We start from the raw sequence: 22,321 nt of genomic DNA on the forward strand, positions 1-22,321 counted from the left end.
CATATAATTTTATTTTATTTTAAGATTTTTCTCGTGATTTAAAAAAAAAAATTAAATCAAAAACACTTTGGGAGATTGTGGTCGGAAAGCCACCACAATTGACCGAGCCACCCAAAAACCACTACAAGAATTTGGGGTTTAATGTTTCGGTTGGTGATTCCCGGGGGAAGGGTGGAGACGATTGTCGGAAGGGCAAAATCAGTTTGCCGGCATAGTGGAGGTGGTTTGGCGCCGGTCGGTGGGGAGAGGAACGTTTTCGAGGGGATGTAGGAGGGTTTTCGAGGTGAATGAGGAGGGTTTTAGGGCGGGAGGAAGGTGGTTCGGTGGTTGGAGCTAGTGGTCGGGGTCTAGGTTAGGAGGGGTACCGTCGACGCCGGGGTTGGGGCTTTGGCTGCCGGTGGTTATGGGGAGGCCCGGCGGTGGGGTTGGTTGCCAGGGAGAGAGGGTTTTTTTTTTAGTTTTAGTTTTTTTTTTCTTTAAGAACTTTTTTTTAATTTGAAGGTTTTTTTTTTTAAAAACAAAAAATCTTTAAAAAATTGACTACTGACATTGTGACACGTGTCATTAGTAACCTTTTTAACAGGTTACTAATAGGTTGCGTTTTCAATTTAGGCAGATGTGTATCAAAGGTCGTTTTATTTTGGAATAATATAATGGTCATTCTATTCTTGGAAGACCAGTGAAAGGTAGTGTTATTTTTGACAAATTTTCCAAAATATTAACGATATATCTTAAGTAAGGCAATAATTAAAATAATTGATATTTGATAGTTTAGTACTGTTATAGTAGTAGAAACTATATAATTAGTGAACTAGGCATAATGAAAAAATTACTATGGACAAGGTATGATATATAGTTAGTACAAAAAGTTTTTCATAAAGAAAATAATTGATGTGTTTTAGATTAAAAAAAATATATATATATAAAAAGGAAAGGACAAAAAAATAAGAATAAAAAGTACAACAAAACAAATTCTTCGTGTTAATGTATTTGGTAAAGTAAAAAAAAACAAAGAAAACGACTGTTTTAGTAGGGGGTCTCTTTTCATTATACTCTACAGAACCAACGCGTCAGTCCGTAAGACTTGTTGTCAACGTGTCAGTTTGTATGACAATACTTAAGAGATCATCTGTTACAAAAATCAAGGTCTCTTTGCTTAACATTTTTTTATTGATTTATTATTTTTTTAGAATTGTACCTCTGTGTACCCTTCTGGATCTCCAACTTCTGTATCTCTTTTAGTCATTACACTCTTTGACTAACCCATATTTTGAACTTTAGAGAACTAGATCCATGGTTAGGTTGCAAACTCATTGCATCATATTGTGCCTACTTGACTAATTGTGCATTATTTGTTGTGCATACTCTATGTGTTTATCCTAACCGTTTGTTTGACTTGTGTTTAAGACTAAATAAACTGATTAATGACTAAAAGGACTTTGCCTAATTAATTAATTAATTAATTTGAGTAATTAAGTCTAATAATTTAATCGGAATTGACTTAGTATGACTTTAGGCATGTCTCGTAGAGTTAAAATATTGAAAGCAGTCTCAGATCAACGTTCCGGCAATGGCGCCAAGATTTGGACTGCAGCGCCACACTGTGTTGTGTAGCGCCTGGCGACAGCTTTGTCGTCTAGCGCTACACTGCAAAGTGCGGAGACAATCCTGTTGCTTTAGCGACAGTTCGGTTTTTCTCGAGTCATCACTATGAGTCTAATTAAACAGTTTTCTAATCAATTTTATTATTTTGTTAATAATAGTACCTTTGTTAAGTCCTTAATTGAGTCTAGACACTAAGTCCCATGGTCTTACACAAGAGTCAAAGCATGTCATTTGCACTCACAATATAAAGCACACACTAATATATATATACACTTCGACCATGTTAAGAAAGTCTTGCATGCGCGTGTTTTTCCGTCATTTTTTAGGGGGGTAAGTCGAATATTAATCCTCCAATTAAACCACTTGTTTGAACTATATACTTGATCCCAAAAATATACACCCTATTTTTGCTTTTTTTTTTATTTTTCTTTATAAATCCGTAAAGTCAAAGTCAATTTGAGTCAAGTCATTAAAACAAAAATGGTTTAATTTACAGCGCGTGGTCAAGAAAGGAAGGGCGTTTGATCAAAGACAACCTTTTCATTCAAGTACAACTTTTTGACAAACCAATCACTCGAAAAAAGAAAATCTAAGAAGATAATGGCAACTCAGGAAGAAGTCAACGAACTTAGGAATCAATTGACTGACATAACTGAAGTGTTGAAGGCTTTAACCCTTCAAATTAATGATCCTGTGAAGTAACAACAAATGGACCCCATGCAAGAAAGCTTGAGCAGTTTCAGGGCATTAGTTCACAAGGGGTCTCGGTGGACAAGGAGCTTCTTCCACAGAAGTTCAATACCAACGACATCCCAAAATTCAAGGCAACTGACAACCCTAATTTTCATCTAAGAGCTTTTGAAACAATAATGAGTATTAAGGGTATTGATAAAAAAAGTATTTCCTTCTTTATTCTCCTTATCTCTTGAAACCGTTTGCCAACAATGGTTCTTCTCCCTTGACAAAGAGAAAACCTCTACTTGGGAATCAATAGTAAACACTTTCATTGATAGGTACAAGTGAAATATTCAAGTTGAAATTGATTATAGGGAACTTGAAATACTTAAGCAGAAGGAGAATGAAGGTTTCACTTTTTTCTTCAATAAATGGAGAGAAACCTCTGCTAGGATGATTGAAGTACCAAGAGTGAAAGAATCTGCGAGGTTGTTCATCAAGAGCCTTCAAGAGAAGTACTCCAAGCATCTGAAATATCAAAATAATCTACACACCTTCAAGGCCGTCTATGACATAGGCATCGAGATCGAAGATGACCTCGCAAAGCAAAAAGCTACTAACAATAGTAACCACGGTGGGTGGAAAGGAAAGAAGAACGATAATCCTTCTTCTTCCGAAAATGCCCACTCTAGTAACAATGTTAGTACCTATGATCTCAGTGAAGTGTTAGCCATGGATAACCAAGCAACTAAGGAAAGACTTCACCCCCATTGGGTTGAGCTACGATACTGCCTTCGATCGACTCCATGCTAAGGGGATCATTACTCCCATTGGACCTATTCAAGATCCCGCTCTTGAAAAAAGATTGCCTAGTTGGAATCCAGATGCACATTGCAAATATCATCAAGGTAGGATTCATACTACTGAGAGCTGTTGGAAGCTAAAGGAGGCTATCCAACATTTGATCGATAATAACAAGCTTCCCATGCCTCTATCTAGCAAGAAGAGCGAGTGATGATAAAGAAAACGACACAAGACAAGAGGCGAGCTTCAATGACGAGATTTCGTGACCTCCTCTTTTCTATTTCTTTTATTTTCCCTTTCCCCAATAAGTCTAGTATAGGCACCTTTTTATTCTCCTTAAATTCATTTTGTAGAATCATTATTTCTTTCCCTTTTAATAAAAATGAGCATTTATTTCCTTACATATGATCATTTCATTATATTGCATTAAAAAAAAAACCATGTCGAACTAAGCACAAGGTATACCAATGATTTGAGGCACCCCTTGTAGCCATATCATATCATCTTCACCCCTTCAAATATGCAATCCTTTCTTGATAAACCACTTTAAGCCTCGTCTAACGATAAACCTTTCTTTCTTCAACTCACATCCACCTAACCTTGGGATGGGATGGTGTGTAACTTATGCAATTTTTCAAAGAACAAAAGCATGAGTGTATCAAAAATTAAAATAGCAAAAAAAAAAAGTACAAAAGGGCAAGTGTTCCAATGTCACTGACATGAACATGTCTTTGATATAAACACGTCTCAGATTGCGTCTCTTATCGAGTGCTCGGTACCGTGCCTGAAAAATATGAATGTCAAATGAGTGATAGACCTTATGATCGAGATTCCCCACACTTATAAAAATAAAATAAATGCTAAAGCAAAAAAAGAGAGTAAAAATAAAAAATAAAAAAAATAAAAGAGAGAGAGAAAGAGCTCAACTCAAGAATACAAAGATTCAAAAGCAAGGTTGCACACCTTGGGGGCTTATCTAGGGTCTTGAGCCTTTATCCCTTTCTTCTATAACCTTTAACCTAACCACGTTACAACCCTTCAAAAGATCTTTTTGAGGTATACACACACTTGTGCGAGGTTCGACTAGAGCTATGTTCGGCCTAATTCCTAACGGATATGTAGGCAACCTCACATCGAGGTGCGGGCGTAATAAAAATGCATTCACATTCACACATCATGATTATATCAAGGGATCTCCTATGCTCATCTCTATCTACTTAGAGCTAGACTTGGAGGCTTGACCCTTACATCATTAGCTTACCTAGCCTAAGAGTCACCATTATTTGACTATTCTAAAAATAATATCTTTCCACACACTTAGTCCTTGCGGCCTTATTTTAGTGTCACTATCACACACATCACAGATACATGACCAAATAAACTTCCCTTAGGAACCCTTTGTCATGAAATCTTAACACAACATTGAAGCATACTTCGTCATAACAAAATCACTCACCACTCATCATTGCATTACAAAGTATGAAGTGCTTAGCCTTCGTGCCTAAGTTATCTAAATACTTTCTTCATTGAGTCAACAATTGAGATAGCCTAGGATGAATTAATCCTTGCACCTCGAGAGATAGTATCAAATGACATTTGACTAATCTCATTCAACATGCATCTTCAAAAAAATTTACTTCGATTCTTTTTCGTGTCTTTCTTTTTCGGGAGAAAGTCGGTACCCCCCACAAAAATGACGGAAAATTTTTTCTTTTTTGCATTTTTGAGTCGCACGATCACATTACGATGCACACACGAGTCGTGTACACGTTGAGTCATGTCGTGTCATACACTAGTAGAAAATATCAAAAAGGCACCCCCTAATTGGCACCGGTTCAGTCCAAACTGGTGCCAAAAATGGCCTACAAAATTGGTGGGAAGCTGAACCAGAATAAAAGGCACCGGTTCACTTCAAACCGGTGGCAAAAACAGAAAGGCCACCGGTTTGAACCGGTGCCTTTGTGTACCGGACCTTTTAATTATTAAAAAAAAAAACCGCCCCTAGCTTACTCTCTCCCTTTAATTAAAACCCTAATACCTTGCTCCTTCTCTCTCCTCTCAGTCCGCCTCCTTCACTCTCTCCTCTCCCTTCTCTCTCCTCTGCGCTCCCTTCTCTCTCCTCTAGCTCTCCTTCTCGATCTCTCCTTCCCAATCACTTCTCCTCCTCTACAACAACAACAACACCACCGCAACAACAACAACAACAACACCACCGCAAAGCCGCCACCACAAAGTTCAACGTTCTAATTCAATTTTCTAGGATTTTTTGTAATCGATTATCTGGGTTTTTGTTTTAATCGATTTTCTGGGTTTTTGTTTTAATTGATTTTTTAATCGATTTTTTTTTTAATTTTAATCGATTTTAAATCTTTTTTTCTGGGTTATTGTTTTGATCGAATTTTTAATCGATTTTAATTTTAATCGAATTTTTAATCGATTTTTTAATTTTAATCAAATTTTTAATCAATTTCGATTTTGATTTTTTTTTTCCAGATTTTAATCGAATTTTTTTTCGATTTCAATTTTTTTGTTTTCTGGGTTTTTTTCGACTAAATCCAAATAGTAAGGGTTTTTTTCGATTTCAATTTTTTTTGCGTTTCTGAGTTTTTGATTTCAGATTAATGAATCTTTGTTTTCTGGGTTTTTTTCGATTAAAATCAAATATTAAGGGTTTTTTCGATTTCAATTTTTTTTTTGTTTTCTGGGTTTTTGTTTTCAGATTTTGAATTTTTTTTCGATTTCAAGTTTTTTTTCTGGGTTTTTTCGATTTCAATTTTTTCTGGGTTTGAATTTTTTTCAATTTTTTGGATTAAATTCTGGGTTTTTTTTCGAAGCTTAATTATATTATTGGTTTTTTTTAATTGGTGCAAGTATGTTATTTAGATCTGAAATCGAATAAGCAAGATACAAGAATGAATGGTGTTTTTGTTTTTTTTTTTGTTAACAATATTGTAATTTTTTTTTAAATTTATATTGTATTTTTTTTTTTGTATTTATATGTTGTAATCGAAGTATTTATATGTTGTAATTTTTTTTTGATTATGTATTGCTAATTTTCGATGATATTGATGTTGCAAATTTTCGATGATATTGATGTTGTTTTAATCGATATTCGCTTTATGTTATGTTTTGATGTTGTTATGTATTTTAGTCTATTTAATTTTTAAGTGGAAAAACCAAAAAAAAAAATTATATATTTTTTGGCACTTTTGGCACCAGTTAACCTGTGCCAAAAACAACAAAATAATTTTTTTTGGCCATTTTTGGCACCGGTTTGAACCGGTGCTTTTTTAGACCACTTATTGGCACCCCCCCCCCCCCCCCACATTAACACCGGTTCAAACCGGTGCCTTAGGCCGGGTTTGAGCCGGTGCCAATTTCATTTTTTCACGTAGTGATATCACCTTGATTTGAGTCTAACACATGTGTCAAACACTTCGAGTCGAGTCAACCTCGAGTCAATCACAACGAGTCAAGTTTATACCTTGAGTCATGTCAAGTCAATGAGTCAAGCAACACTAAACCTTAGGTCAACCCTAAGATAATTAAAGAGATTAGCAAAGTCCTATAGTCAAAGATATAAATGCAGGTACATCCTAGCAAGCAAGAACATTCCAGGATTTTTTCGAAAAACCGCGAATATGACACATGAGATTCTTCCAAGATGAGAGGAGTTACATAGATCAATAAGTTAGAGATGAAGAAATTTAATTTACAAAAGTTTTGAGTGGGTTTGGTTGAAAGGAAACGACCAAGTTCAAAGTTCGAAGCGAAATCGAGCAACGAACAACAGCAGCAAGGGCAAAATAGGGAAAACCCGACTCCAGCGCCAGATGACAAGGCTGTCGCATGGAGACAGAAGAAAAGCGCGGCGCCAGATAGTTCCAGCGAGCGCTGGTGCGGCGACACAATGCGTCGCCCCCATATTAGACTATGCGGACCAAGTGCAGCAATTTCCAGGTTCCTTGGTACGCCAGATAACCCCTATAAGCAATTTGACATGATTGAGTATTCGGCTTGATTACAATCGCAATAAGTGATCAACCTGACAAAAAATCGTCTCACTTAGCTTAAAAGCACCTAAACATTGGCTCATTGCAAAGGCACCAAGATAATGGTTCATAAACAACAGAAGCATCGACATACATGTTCACAATTCAAAGCACCAACATACTAGTTCAGAAGCACTGGCATACAGGTTCACAATTCAAAGCACCGACATACTAGTTTACAAGCAGCAGAAGCGCCGACGCACTGGCTAAAGCAAGTTCAAGCGAGCTTTAAAGATCGACAAGCGTTGGTCTTCGGTGATTTTCTTCGGAGTATTATCGCAACAACTGAGGATAACTTCAAGTAAAGTTATTTTCGACAACATTCGCTAAGATTGTGGAGGTTGTCACCAAAGATTTGAGAAGACAGCACGAGATGGGAAGTCTTCGACAACATTCGCTAAGATTGTGGAGGTTGTCATCCAAGATTTGAGAAGATAGCACGAGATGGGCGGTCTTCGACGACATTAACTGAGATTGTGGAGGTTACCACCCAAGATTTAAGAAGATCGCACGAGATGGGCGATCTTCGACGACATTCGCTGAGATTGTGGAGGTTGTCACCAAGATTTGAGAAGATAGCACGAGATGGGCGGTCTTCGACGGCATTCGCTAAGATTGTGGAGGTTGTCACCAAGATGTGAGAATAGCGGTTCGTGATGAGGCGGTCTTCGATGACTTTTGCTATGATTGGGAAGGTTGTCACTATGATTCAAGAAAAAGGCTCGAGATGTAGCAGCATTGATCGACGGCGTTCCCTAGCTTGTGGAGGGTTGTCAACAACAACAAAGCAACAACAACAAATCTGTTACTACAGAGACGTGTGCTCGACGGTGCAAGATACGCGTTTCTTAACTCTCTTATCTGTTTTAACTAACGCTATTTTGCAGGTATCGGCGTTACAAGAATGATTTAAGATCGCATAACGTTCTGAGTCATTCTCCGTCCCTATCGATACTTTGACTTTTGTTTTCGAAACTTGCGTTTCTCCAAACTCAGTCAAAGTGGGGGCTTCTGTAGACACCCATTTGTGTCTCCCCAAAACCAAACCCGGTGATGATTACTTTTCACGTCGAATCATAATCGAATGAAGTGAAAGTGTGGAAAGTCTAGTGTTGCGGTTAGTTTTATTTCTTTTCTTTCTCTTTGTTTTTGAAAACCTATTTTAAGAAAACATCCAATCTAGTTTGGTTTGGTCCATGGAAATGGTGCAAAAATGGTGTAGTTGGGTCAGGTTTGAAAAGAGCTTTCCAACTATATATTATAAGCCCAATTCCGATGAATAATGAGGAAGTTATGGCCAAATTACTAAACTAGGCCTGGTTGGATATTTATATGCGGCCCAATGATCTAGAGGAGGGCCTAATATTGATTTATCATTCCTAATGCGATTAGAATTGATTATAGTCTTCTAGATTCTTCTAGAAGGTTCTTTTGAATACTAATTTAATTAGCATTGATAAATTCACTTTAGTTGACTTTTAAAAGTTTTAATCAGAATAAAAGAAGTGTTTTTAAGGAAAATACGATTTTTCCCTCTCGTACGGTTAAATTTTATCAAAATAAGAAAACGCGTGGAAAATTATTTCCAGCGCCATACGACAACTCTGTCGCCTGGCGACAAACCTGGCGTCTGGCGGCAGGTCTGTCATTTGGCGACAGGCGCGTGTTTGGTACTACGGTCGTGTTTTATTCTTTTCGAAACTCTGATTCGTTTTTTTATCATATATATTCGGCTGATTTTCTCTATAAATAGCCTCCTAAAACCTCCGTTTTCCATCATCAACTCTCATCAAGAATCTCTTGATTACTCTCTCTCTTTTCTAAACTAGCCTTTTGCACACAAAATTCCGCATTCACAAGATCTAGACTCACCTAGCATAGTTCAAAGTTGCCTTCGCCCTAGACATGAAAGGTTTGATGTTTCTAAGGGTTTGGTCTCTAATCTCTATTTTAATTATTTAATTTAATTGTTTATTTTTTTATACTTTCCTTGAAGTTACTAACGCGTGTATTTTGTTATTAGAAAGAGGTACGAGGCATCCAAGTAAGTGTTTTAATTGATTTATTGATATTATGATATAGAAATCATGTCTAGGCTGTTATTATGATTCCTAGTATCCTTTAGGGTGTTTTGATCTTCCTAGTATTATGTTTAGGGAAAAGGTTATAATATCAAATATGACAATTGTGATTCCTGCGATGCTTCCTATTTTCTTCCTAATATTCATGTTAGTATCATGTTAGGGCTAAAGCTTTGATTTTTATTGTTTAGTGACATGCTAGGGTTTGTTATTAATCTTGTTAGTATCATGCCTAGGATCTTGCTATTATTATGCTTTAACATGATTATTTTAATGATGATGATCATTGATTTTAATTATAATTGTTATGATTATGATGTATGATGATGATTGTTGATTATAATAATTATTATTATTGATTATTATGTTGCTTGAGTTTATTTTATTATTATTGCTTGATCACGCCTTTTATGCATGTTTAAAGGGAATTTGTACTTGTAATCACGCTTAATAAGATAATTAATAATCTTGATTAGGGTTAATTTAATTATAATTCAAGTGATCGCCAATAATAGATTTATTTGTGCATTAATATTCAACCAACATAGATAAACAGGTTTAGGGTTAACCTAATGATTGCATGTTAGTCAGAAAGCGCGCATGAATACGATCAGAATAAAGTAGAGGCTTATTATTAGGGCAGGTTCTTTCTCTTTTAGATTGAATTTTTACCTTCATCCCCGAACTTCTAGTCTTGGTTCCAGACCTATTGGAGTTAACGATGTCTTGAATCGTTAAGGGGTGTAACCTTCACCCTGTGAACGGTTTACAAGTTCCTAAAACTTGTTGGCGACTCTTTTGCTCTATCTTCCTTCCCTTTGGACGCCGCCGTACTTAAGTGTATGATCACAGTGGGGTTCAAGTTTGGGGTAATGCTTAAAATATTCCCTACAGACACTAAGAAGGATCATGGAAAATTGCTACTATACTCACCAACAAAGAAACTAAGCGCGAAGCCCCTAAGTAAAGGATTGGGTGTGAAGAGTTAGGAGAGAAATTATTTGCGACAAATAAGAAAACTAAGAGGTTAAAGCTTGTATTTGGGATTGAAAAAAGGGTTTTATCGAGCGAAAAAAAATTGGTTGATTGTAGGTTGTAATGATCTTCTTGTTAATGATGATGATGTGACAACTGAAAAGATAATGTGTGGGTCAACTCACTGTGTGTCTGACTCACATAATACTTTTTATGATTTGAGAGCCTTTAAAATATGAGATTTAAATTTAATACCAAAAGTATAGATGTCAAATGTTTTGTATGGAAGTTATTGCAACATGAAAAATTACATAACAATCCTTCCACAATGTATCTATACTTTATTTTTTTATTTTATTTTAAGGAAACAATGTACCTATTCTTGGCTTATTATTATGTGTCAAAAAAAAATTCATCTCCTTCGACTCATACGTTTTCCATAAAATAAAAAATTTACTTCGTATTCATTAATCTATTAGTTTTAATTGAACATCCAACAATATTAAGTTTCTAACAAAATATAAAGTACATGCTTGGAAATTTCTAACATTGGATATTATTAGGAAAAAAAAAGTATACGTTAAGTTTTTAGTTGCTTAAGTCTTTGGGCTGATACACAAATTCGGATATTGAATCTCATCTACATATTTGTGTAATTAGACTATGAAAACTTAATAAATAAGTAGTACTACTTTATAATACTTTAGCATCAAGACATGCTCATTTGTGGCACTCACTACAACAAATTAACCTTTGTGCCACGTGAAAAATCGTGGCATAAGTTTAAATTTCCTGTGGCTATGCAATTTTACCACGGGAATTTCGAAATTTTCTCCCGTGGCACAGGAGGCCGTGGCTAGAAATTTTCCACGGGAAAACTAGTGTCGTTGCATATTAAGAGTTTTATGCCACGGACATTCACATGGTCTAAAAAAACACTTGCCACGAATATTAACGTGGCTAACAAACTCTTAGCCACATATTTTACCGTGGCTAATTACTTGTTGCCACAAACATTACCGTGGCCACTAAGCTTCTTTGCCACAAATATTATCGTGGCTAATTAGCTACATTTGCCTCAGATAATACTGTGCAAATAAAATCTTTTATCACTAATGATTACACTGGCTACCAATTTCAGAAGGCATACGCTTTTGTTGTAGCATATAAAGTATACGCGTAACTGTATATTTAAAATGTTTTTTTTTTCATTCAAGTCATCACATTCATGGTTGTTGAAATAGATATATAACACAAAAAAAAAAATATCAAATTGATGTCTGATACTCCATACATACAAATATACTAGAAATTTGTATCTGAACATACAAATGTACTAGAAATTACTTGTCTAATTGTCTCATCACTGGCTCACTTAAAAAACTTAAAAAAAAACTCAAATCCTTTTGCTAAATAAGGATAAAAGAATGTCACAATACATTTGTGCTCCGCGCCTTTTTACCTACAATGAATTAAAAAAAAATCAAGTCAATAAGTTTCTAAAACGAAAATGTCAAATTGACACAATACATATGCAATTTATGTTAATCTCACATATTATTAAAACTTTCAAATCAAATTAACATACAATATTTTCTCGTCAATAAAAAAAAACAGACATACCTGAGTGAAGAACCCTACACTCCCTGTACTACCCCCTCCCAGCACTACATCCCCTCCCTACACTGTCTGCCTTCCTGCACTGCCCCCTTCCTGCATTCCTCCCCTCTCTGCATTGTACCCCTCCTTGCACTACACCCGGAAGCCCCTCCCTGCACCTGCCCCCCTCCCCTCCCCTACACCTGCCCACCCTCCCTCCCTGTACCAAACATGCATACAAGCCAGGTTTATCATTGCAGTGGGGTACTTGTGTGCATGTGAAGCAGGGCTCTAAGGCATGGGAAAGTGTTTAAAACAAGCATCAATATCATGCATAAAATGTCATAAAACTGTAGACCCAAAGATAGTTGTTTGTGGAAGTACAAGCACAACCGTGAGTGATTTTAAATCAGTCGATCCAGAATAGTTGTGTGCAAATAAATACGATCAAAAGATCCACTCAGGCCTTGAGATTACGACACCAATTAAAAAGTTTGTCCTATTTTTAAGAGATCTATCATAGGAAGTATATCTTAAAACAACCTTAAGATATTAACCAAAATCTATACACTTCTAAAACAAGTAAACTTGAGCTAGTGCGAGCACAACAAACCTGAACATTCTCTTCATTATTTACTTAGCCATTGTAACAATTATGAAAAAGGATTAAAGATAAAAATATTCTCATTAAAATCAATAAACTATGATCTTTGTTCACAATGATGTTCACACACAGGGTCATGTTAGCTTGATTCCTGGCATAGTTACACATTACCCTATTAGTCCCTTGTATCCAGCACCATAATCTTTGATTCAAGTCAAATTTATCTCCTACTAATCATTCTTAAACTCAAGGACTGGTAAGAATTAAGAAGCAACATCGATCAGAAGTTAAAAGCAAGTAGAGTAATAAGTCAAAAGCTAGGGATTCATCAATATCTTTAGAACAAAATTTCTACAGGACAAAAAAACCTTATAGGGGTGTTTATTTGTGGGTTTGTTTCGATTTACAGATATTTAATGCTGACAACCTACTAGCAAAGAACTATTAAGAACTCCTACTTATTAATGCCACTTTTATGACTTATCTGATTATATCTAAGGTGCAAAAGAAAAGTTTCAAAGAAGGAAGGATTTTATTCATAAAATTGTTCATAATTTATTGAATATATCAAGTAATTGGGGTCATAACTCATAAGCATATCATTTCTATTAGCCAAGTTTCATCATCTCCATAGAAAAACCAATCTGGCAACCTGGAATCAAGCATCCACAATGTTATCAAAAGTGTGAAACCAACACATTCCACCTCAAGCACATACTGACCGCTATTAAAAATGAATTATCGTTTCATTAACATCACAATCCTCCAAGCTGTCATAAGTCTGTTGAAGGTATGCGGGGTGGTGAAAGAACTCTCCATTGAAGTCTCAATGCCGCTTAGCAACAACTGCATTATTATCTGTAGGACTATCTTTTATCTCGTTCAAAAGATAAGTATACCTTTTGAGTTCATCATCAATTTGCAATGCTCATTCTCGATGACATTAAAATTTATAGAAAAATTCTATGCAAAGATAAAATATCAGCTAATATTAACATCAAGTCAATATGTCCTACTCATTTGGTTTACATGTAATGGGATTGATTTATCCAAAGAAGCTAAACAACTTTTGTATCAGTAAAATTCATGATTACAATGATTATCTATAGCCAGACCAACACGAGAACTTCAATTTCATTCCCCTCTTTTCCATATCCGAGTTTAGGCCACAGGTTGAAAAATTCAGCCTCAATAGAATTTACTACTTAAACTTACTTAAAAAACAATTTGGAAACTATCAGTCACTTGCAATATCAACAACCTACTCTGTACACAGTTCAAAATACCAATGTAGTACTATTTATTTGTTTTAATAACCTTTAAAGACACTTATATATTTGTAAACAAATAGAATAATAACCCGAATCAGCTGAGAAAGTAATAAAAAGTGGTTACCTTATTAACTTTTCTACCCAAAGAGCTGAGTTTCCTCTTCAAAACAGGATCAGTCTCCATATCAGCTCGGGTTGGACATCGACTGTATAATCTACCCTTGTATTTTTTCTATTCTTCCCCAAAAGACAGGTATTTCTTTCAATCCTTAGACCTGGGTTTCTCATTTATAAACAAATCAATACTTTTTTCACAAAATAGGGTCATTGTTAAACCCTCAACAGTACAACATCAACATCTGCCTCATCTTCCACCACTTGAGCAACACCTAATTCAGCCACAAAAACATTGATAAAAGTAGCCCTTTAAAAATTAATTAAGTTTAAAAAGCACCCAAGTGATGAATTTTGCTCGCTTATTTTGACACTAAAGTTTTGATTAATCAATAGCCTAAAAAAAATCCTTTCTCCATCAATGGAAACTAGCAAACTGTAAATTAATTCTTGCCATTTAGAATAGAAATTATATGTCGAACAACTAATGGAGAATAAAAGGGTTAGAACAATCCTACTTGAGATTTTTACCATTGAAAATAATTAGGGAATTTTGTATAATTAATCAATTTCGAATGAGGTTTTTTTTTTTAATAATAATTACGAATGATTTAAAATAGATCGAATTCAATTAAGCCATGGAACCCAGAATAAAATCAATTAAAACCCTAATTGCACTTGGAAAATTACAGGAAGAGTAAGATTGAAAGGATTGTAGAAGAAGAATGAGTCAAGCGTTTAAACTAACCTGGGAAGAGGTGTCGTGGCGGCGAAATGGTGGATGAATTGCGACGGTGACTTAGACGCCATGGACGATCAACTTCTGCGATTTTTTTTCTTGGAGGGAGAAGAGCCTCATTTATCTGAATGTTGACATGGAGTAGTACGTACGGAGTATATGGGAAGAGCCTCTTCAGTTTTTGTTTTTGGTTAGTCGGCCGCCTAATTTGGGGTGCTTATAATCGAGTCGAGTTTTATAGAACTTTTATAGAAATTTTATATTGTATGTATCTCATGATTAAAACTAATTAGTCACGAATAAAATCATAATTCCGTAAAATTTTGGACATTAGTCTAATTTTATTTTCCTTTGGGGAATGTTACTAGTTTGAGTTAATATATGTATGCCACAAAAATAAATTTTAACGTGACACAAGTGTTTTGGTGCTATGGTAAAAAATATACCTCGTGGCATAAGTGTTTTTTTGCCACATAAATAAAATAGTCGTGGAACAAGTGTTAATTTGCCACGAGAACATAATTACTCGTGGCATAAGTGTTCGTTTGCCACGGGAAACAAAAAAAAGTCGTGGCACTAGTTTCAATTTGCCACGAATACTTTTCTCCCGTGGCATAATATTTTATGGAAATTTGAAGTATTTTGGTTAACTATATTTTCCCGTGGCAAGCTCAAATTATGCCACGAATTTTGTATTCCCGTGACATAATTCGTGGCACAAGAGTCAATTTGTTATAGTGACTTCCTCAATATTTGCATTACTTTCATTTATGCATTATTCACATACTTTAATTGACTTAATTTTCTTACTATTATAAGCTGAATATATGTTATTGTGTAATGTATCACGGATTAGTACATATACCATGTCTATTTCCATAATTTAATTTTGGGTAATGCTATATATAAACATTAAATATACTCTTGGAAATTGTATAAAATTAGGAATTTATGACAAAAATACGCGTAAATCAGTGTTATTAGTGTTTATATTTTCATGATTTCTTAACTTTTTACGATTTTCAAGTGTAAATTTAATATTTATATGTAGCCCTAAGGGCTATTTATAGCATTTTCCTTTAATTTTTACTACTACTAATAGGCAATTATAAATATTAATGATCAAAGTTATATCTCAATAAATTATTTGACCTAATGTAGAATACTAATAGTCAAAGTTATATCTCGATAAATCATTTGACCTAGAGTAGAATATTAATAGTCAAATTTATATCTCAATAAATCCTTTGACCTAGAGTAGATGTAATTTAGGTTTAGTTGCCCTAGAACCCTCGCTAAAACCCTCAATCCCTCGTCTCCTTTCTTAGCAACACAACCACCAAAACCCACAAAAATGGGGGGATCAAGAAGAAAATACAAAAAATCAAGAATTCATAAGGTTAAAGTAGGACTTCCAAAGAAGAACCCTAAAATCGTTAAACCAGCCTTCAATCTGCCCCCTAAACTTCGTGCTTTGATCGACCCATTAGGCACTAAATGGGACGAACAGGGCAGTGTTATCAGCAATTACAAGCAATTTGGGGTTGTTTCTAACCCTAATCTTCTCAGTGTTCGTTCTCGCACTTCCCATATGATCGAGAGTGATTCTCTTCAGGTTCCTCCTCCTCGTCCTGATAATCCTGCTGATGCTAAAGTTGATGAATTTGAGCCTGTTGATTCAGGAAGTGACCTTGAAGAAGACGGTTAGTTCTTTAATTTTCCTGGGTTTTGCTTAATTTTTGTGGGTATTTCTTAATTTTTTGGGTTTGATTTTATTTATTTGTTGGAATTTTAGGCATGATTTTCAAAGCTCATTGTTGTATTGGTGGTTGAAAGTTGAAACTTATGTGTTTTTATTGTTCAATGATTTATTGGTTTCTGTAAGGTTAGGTTTGGTGTGTAAAATTTGTTGCTTCTTGTTGTTTGGTTTATTTGAGAAACAGGTATGAGAGGAGTTTAGTGTATATGAGGGGTTTGGCTAAAATTGTAAGTGTTATCATGGTATTCATGATTTGGCCTTTTCGAGCTTTTCGCCGGCTGGTTGTTTTCGGCAGTTTCACGGCGAGTCCTAGCCTGTAGAAAAATGTTCTGCTTATACAGTTTTGGTGGTTGGAGGGCCTGGGGGGGAGGGTGTTTGTGGTGTAGAAATATGGATCCTTCGAATGCTTCTTGTGAGCATGAGGGAGGTCTTTGGTTGGGGTTATAGTAATGTTTCGAATGCTTCTTGTGAGCATGAGGGAGGTCTTTGGTTGGGTTATAGTAATGTTTCGAATGCTTCTTGTGAGCATGAGGGAGGTCTTTGGTTGGGTTATAGTAATGTTTCGAATGCTTCTTGTGAGCATGAGGGAGGTCTTTGGTTGGGTTATAGTAATGTTTCATTGTTGGAAGTGTTGATTGATTCAACTTGAGCCCCATTAAACTATATTGAGGACGGTATTGACCGCTAAGATGCTTTGTTGTCACTGAATCTACTTTAGACATTTACTGGTAGTAATATTAGCAAGAGAAAGCAAGCAGATAAGACTTATATTTATTATGACTTTGGTTCAAGAGCTACATGAAATGTCTTATGGCTGAAATTTGATGACTTTAGGATTGACTAGGGATTCCATACAATCATGAGCTTGTTAGAGTGATTTAAGAGATTGAGGGGACGAAGGAGGGGGGAGGGGGGGGGGTGTTTGAGCATTCTGAGCATCTTGGTTGCTTTTGGTCTTAATGGATGGAATTTATAATTAAATGGTATTGCACTTACTTGGACTAGCTTCCTATCCTTAAGATGATTGAGAATTTGGGATGTAAAGATGGTTCATCAACCAATGATCTGATGCTCTGTGTATTTGCCTCTTTTCGTACAATGTCTGTCAGAAAGAAATGGTTCATCTACCTGATTTAAGGAAAACCTTATAGTCTTATACAACAAAATGCAATGAATACTTGCATTTTTTTAATGCTATCCGAAGAATGATGAATTATCATGCTAGGGCCTGAGGGATGCAAGTACTTTGAAGGAGATTCATATGCATCTAAACTAGCCTTTTGGCCCGTTCGATGCACGGGTTGTTACTTGGGTTAATTATTTTCATATATATTGAAGGAAATTCATATGCATCTAAACTAGCCTTTTGGCCCGTTCGATGCACGGGTTGTTACTTGGGTTAATTATTTTCATATATAGGTATGCTTTTTAAAAGTTGAAACTTTTGATACAATATACGAAGTAATTGTTTCATTGCTAAAATTTAAAAGAAAAAAAAAAGAGTCAAGAGTAAAACTGTGAAAGAAGACAAAGGAATTTGGTTAGGTATATATATATATATATATATATATATATATATATATATATATATATATATATATATATATATATATATATATAGGGGAGGGATCCGGTGAGAATAGGTTCATATGTGAGAATTCATACTTATATGAGAACTGATTTTAAATTTAGAACATGTGAGTAAAAGTTTAGAACATACGAGTAAAAATTTAGAACATGTGTCTGAAATTAAAATTTAGAACATCTAATTAATAATTTAGAACATCTGAGTAATATGTTTAGAACATTTGATTTAAGAATTAGAACAAGTGATTAAAAATTTATAAAATCTACTTTATGAAATTTTAAACATATGAGTAAAATTTAGAACATCTGTTTAAGATTATGAACATGTGAATAAAAATTTAGAACAAACTGATATAGAATATAGAAAGTGTGAGTAAAAAATTTAAAACATACGAATAAAAAAATAGAACATACACTTTAAAATTTGGAACATATAATTAAAAATCTTAGAACACACATTTTAAAATTTAGAACATATAAGTTAAAATTTTGGAACAAGTTATTTAAAATTTATGATATTAAACTTAACTAATTTATGGTTTAGAACATGTGAGTACTAAATTTGAACATTTGATTTAATTTAGAACACCTAAGGAAAAGTTTAGAACATCAGATTTAAAATTTAGAACATACGAGTAAAAATTTAGAACATAAAGAGTGTTCTCACATAAGAAAAATTCTCACATAAGAAAATTTCTCACGAGAGCCTCCCCCTACATATATACATATCTATATATATGTATATATACATATATATATACATATATATATATATACATATATACATATATATATACATATATATATACATATATATATACATATATATATATATATATATATATATATATATATATATATATATATATATATATATATATATGTGAAGATTATGGGATATGAAATGATATATTAGTTTAAGTTATATTTTTAGTCTAGGGGATGAAAAGACAATTTTTATTATAATTCATATGTATATGTAATGTGTACTAATTATGGTGGAAATGAAACACTTCATTTTCTTCCTTGAATTTCAATTTGTAGAATGCATAAAGCATTAAACAAAATTATTTAGGGAGGTGACATGTAGCATATGGGGTAATGAGTGACTTGTAATGACATGTGTCTTGTGAAAAATTTGTGGTTTGTGTTTTTAAATACCAAGTATAGATTCCCAAACGTTGTATGGTCTATACACTAGGAGAGACCTATGGATAATCTTTGAGATATTGTCATGTAGAGATCTCAAACAGCTTCTAGCCCTGTAAGCTGCGGCATGACAATGTATAAGGAGTTGATTCTATGTCCTCTCCGTTTTCATAAACATGATTCTTTTTGTTTCCCTTGAATTAAGGAGGCATACACTCCCGAGTTCAAACTTTTTGTTACTTATATTCTGTAACATTGTAGTAATATGTATTGCTAAAAATTTTTCGAGCAAGCAACATAAGTTGCTGCAACAAGTGTAGACCATGTTATCCTTTTCAGCTGTTCTTAATTAGTCTTTTGCAAATTATTCTGTTTTCTGCTTTCCCACTCTAAACTTTTAGAGTTCGTAAACATCCTTAGATGCTTATTATTTTTGTTTCCAGTCCTCTAATTTAAAGGTGGTAAAAATCTTTCTCTTAGGCCACAATCAATAGAGATTAGTCATGATTAGTCATCTGGCAATGACAAGTAAATTTGCTTTGCTGTTTCCTGCTGCACCTGATTCATTTGAAATAGGGATTGAAGTGTTCAGCTGTAAATTTGACATATGGATGAGTAGTCTCTTTTGCACATCAATGGTTTTATTATTGTATACATGATGTTGATCTGTACATAAAATTCTATGAGTGATTAGCTGAGCTAATCATTACTTGACAACTGCTTAGCAGGTAGTAATATATGGAGTCTTGATATAGAAAAACATGTATTGTTAAGAGCTTAGGAGCCATATCTCTTGTTGCTTTTTTATGCTACTATTTCTTGTCCAATTGACAGCTGTTTGGTGATGGCCATTTGTGGACTGTGTCAGACTAAGCCCACTATTAGTTGACCGCCATGAGCCCTTACTCTATGCAATTTGGACTTGCATCCCTGACATCTAACAAAACATGCACTAGGGCTGTTTGCCACTATTTTCAGGATAGGCTTGGTTGGATTTCCCTATGAAGTAGAATAAGTCAGCAGCTTTATAGGTGTCCGCCTGTTAAACGCTGTATGGAACACTATCTCGTGCTACAAGATTGGTAATATTGAGTTGGAAACTTAGAGGTGTGAAATACTGCCCATCATGAATCATGCAATCTATACACACAAAGTCACAAACACATTCAGAGGGCTGATTGATAATTGCTTATGCTGAGTGATTTGAATTTCAGTGGCCTGTTGGACTATGCTCTCTTTAGTTTTAGACTTCTACCAAATTTATAAAAGAAAATTCAGAAAATTAGGAGAGCAATCGAAGCAATTCATGTAATTTATTTAAAAAAAATAATAATTATAATTCTGTTTTAGCTGAACTTAATATTACAGAAACAACATACGTTTCATTCTATATTATTTTAGGCTACATTTAACGGGTTAGATTGCTTTAAGACTATATTCCGATGAGATTAGGTTGGGTTGAGGACTTTAGGCAATCATATTACAATAATTTCTCCTTCCCTTAAAATTGCAACAGATTGGCTAACATGTTTGCCTACTCATAGCTTTGGTTAAATTTTATGAAAGTTGATATATTGAATATATACCTTCACACTAGTCCATAACATTTTACCTCATTTGCATCAAAATAAAATAAAATAAAATAAATTGTTTCCATTATAGAATCAATAACTAATAATGTAAAAGTCAATTTATATAATAATACAAAGAAAACAGATGAAGTATATCATTAATTTAAGTGGAATAAATTGGTTGCTTTAAGTCAAGGATGGGTCTTGATAGATCTACAATTGCTTGTAGCCTTTGGGATGCTGAATGATAAGGACACCCTGTTTCAGCACTGAATTGATTGTTTTAAATCTTATCCTTTTTTACTTTTTTAGGCAACTGTAAATGCATGATGCATAGACACTGCTATGGTATTTTTAATTTTTTATCTGAATGCCTGGTGTTTATGGGATCATAGTATTATGTTTGTAATTACCGGAAGCGTACACTACAAGTCTACTACCTCCTTCCCTCCTGTTGACTGATAACAAGTAACTGGATATAACTTTGTTTCCCTCTATTATCCTGATGTTTTATGTCGTCCTTTAATACTAGCTTCCATAGAACGCAAGTCTGCTAAACACTGGGCAAGCATGTTGTTTGCAGCGTGTATTCTATTTGCAGTATTATTGATTTGTGGTTAAGAAAATCACTCACCATCAGCACATAATGTAGTTCAATCTTTATTGTATATAGATTTGAAATCAGCGCTTGGGAAGAAAAGAAGGGATGGTAAAAAAGTACCATCACAGCCATTGACGACTATGCAGCGTGCTCATCTTCTTCCTTTAATTGAGAAGTATGGAGATGATTATGAGGTATGCATGTGTGCTTGCTTTTGTACCATTTCTAATGCCTGCCATCCATTCTTCTCTGTTCTCACAAACTTGTTTTTCTGTGACAGAGGATGTTTAGGGATACAAAGCTGAATAGCATGCAGCATTCAGTCGCCACACTAAAGAATTTGTGCCAAAGATATTATCAGTGGAAAGACACAAATCCATTGATAACAGGCAAGCTTGCTTGAAATATTTTAGGTAGATGGAAGTACCCTGAGCCCCTGACTCAATGTTCCAAGTTCATGCATTTTATGATGAGATTATATTAGAGGATCAAATGTTGGTTTTTTTTTTCCTTTACTCCCTACATTTATATCAATCTTAATGACCGCAAAGAAATTGTGCTAATGTTACGCGTGATATCTAGCATTTTTTAGTCTTGGTGGATGCTGGTTCTGTCATCATGTTTGATGCAAACCATGTCATTTGGCTACCATTCTTGGTTCCCAGCTCTTGGTCTTGATTTTGAGATTTTATGTGTCGTACTTGAATCAGTTTTACGAAATTTTTGTAAAAATTGGAGACTTATATCAGTAACTCATGTTGAAAATCTAGGATATGATGTATGTATGAGTACGTTTTTCAGTAATGCATACGAAACAAGTTTGCGACTATATATACCCACACGGCCACACCGACTTGTCTTTTCATTTCATTTGTTTTTTCGCAGCACCTGTGTATTAAAAACCAAAACAAGTTCCCTAGTAATTGTGATTTCAGCTCAAACCATATAGCTCTCTTACTTATTGGTTAAATATTCTTGTGTTCTACTTTCTAATCCCTAAATGCCTAAAGGTGGGTTTAGCATGCAACCATTAATGATGCATGTAAACACTAACTGGATTTCCTTAAACGGTACTGTATAAGTTTGCGAATTTATGATAAAAATATAAGTCGATTGGTATTATAAATGTTTATTT

General features: G+C 34.5%; 1 protein-coding gene and 1 long non-coding RNA gene across 3 annotated transcripts; one reads left to right on the forward strand and one right to left on the reverse strand.

Moving 5' to 3' along the window:
• Positions 1-11,441: 11,441 nt before the first annotated feature.
• On the reverse strand, positions 11,442-14,918 carry LOC110727886. 2 transcript variants are annotated; one of them, XR_002512595.1, is made up of 3 exons: positions 14,529-14,902; positions 13,791-14,055; positions 11,442-11,654 (listed from the first exon to the last, which is right to left on the reverse strand). It is a non-coding gene; the product is annotated as an uncharacterized LOC110727886 (long non-coding RNA). The 2 variants fall into 2 exon arrangements; XR_002512594.1 differs by having other exon boundaries at positions 11,442-14,055; positions 14,529-14,918.
• Positions 14,919-15,771: 853 nt separating this feature from the next.
• Positions 15,772-21,990, forward strand: LOC110727887 (nucleolar protein 16-like). The gene is made up of 3 exons (XM_021907464.1): positions 15,772-16,222; positions 21,259-21,380; positions 21,467-21,990. Exons 1-3 carry the CDS (start codon positions 15,874-15,876, stop codon positions 21,587-21,589), a joined length of 594 nt encoding a protein of 197 aa, XP_021763156.1. The 5' UTR covers positions 15,772-15,873; the 3' UTR covers positions 21,590-21,990.
• The last annotated feature ends 331 nt before the right edge of the window (positions 21,991-22,321 follow it).

This window comes from Chenopodium quinoa, unplaced genomic scaffold (genome assembly GCF_001683475.1).
Source record: "Chenopodium quinoa cultivar QQ74 unplaced genomic scaffold, ASM168347v1, whole genome shotgun sequence".
NCBI classification, from domain to species: Eukaryota; Viridiplantae; Streptophyta; class Magnoliopsida; order Caryophyllales; family Amaranthaceae; genus Chenopodium; species Chenopodium quinoa.

Excerpts from the sequence above, each read along its gene's own strand:
- LOC110727887 (XM_021907464.1), top strand. The coding sequence starts at position 15,874 with ATGGGGGGATCAAGAAGAAAATACAAAAAATCAAGAATTCATAAGGTT. Across the intron at positions 16,223-21,258 it reads AAGTGACCTTGAAGAAGACG|ATTTGAAATCAGCGCTTGGG; the intron begins GTTAGTTCTTTA and ends TATTGTATATAG. Across the intron at positions 21,381-21,466 it reads AGTATGGAGATGATTATGAG|AGGATGTTTAGGGATACAAA; the intron begins GTATGCATGTGT and ends TTTCTGTGACAG.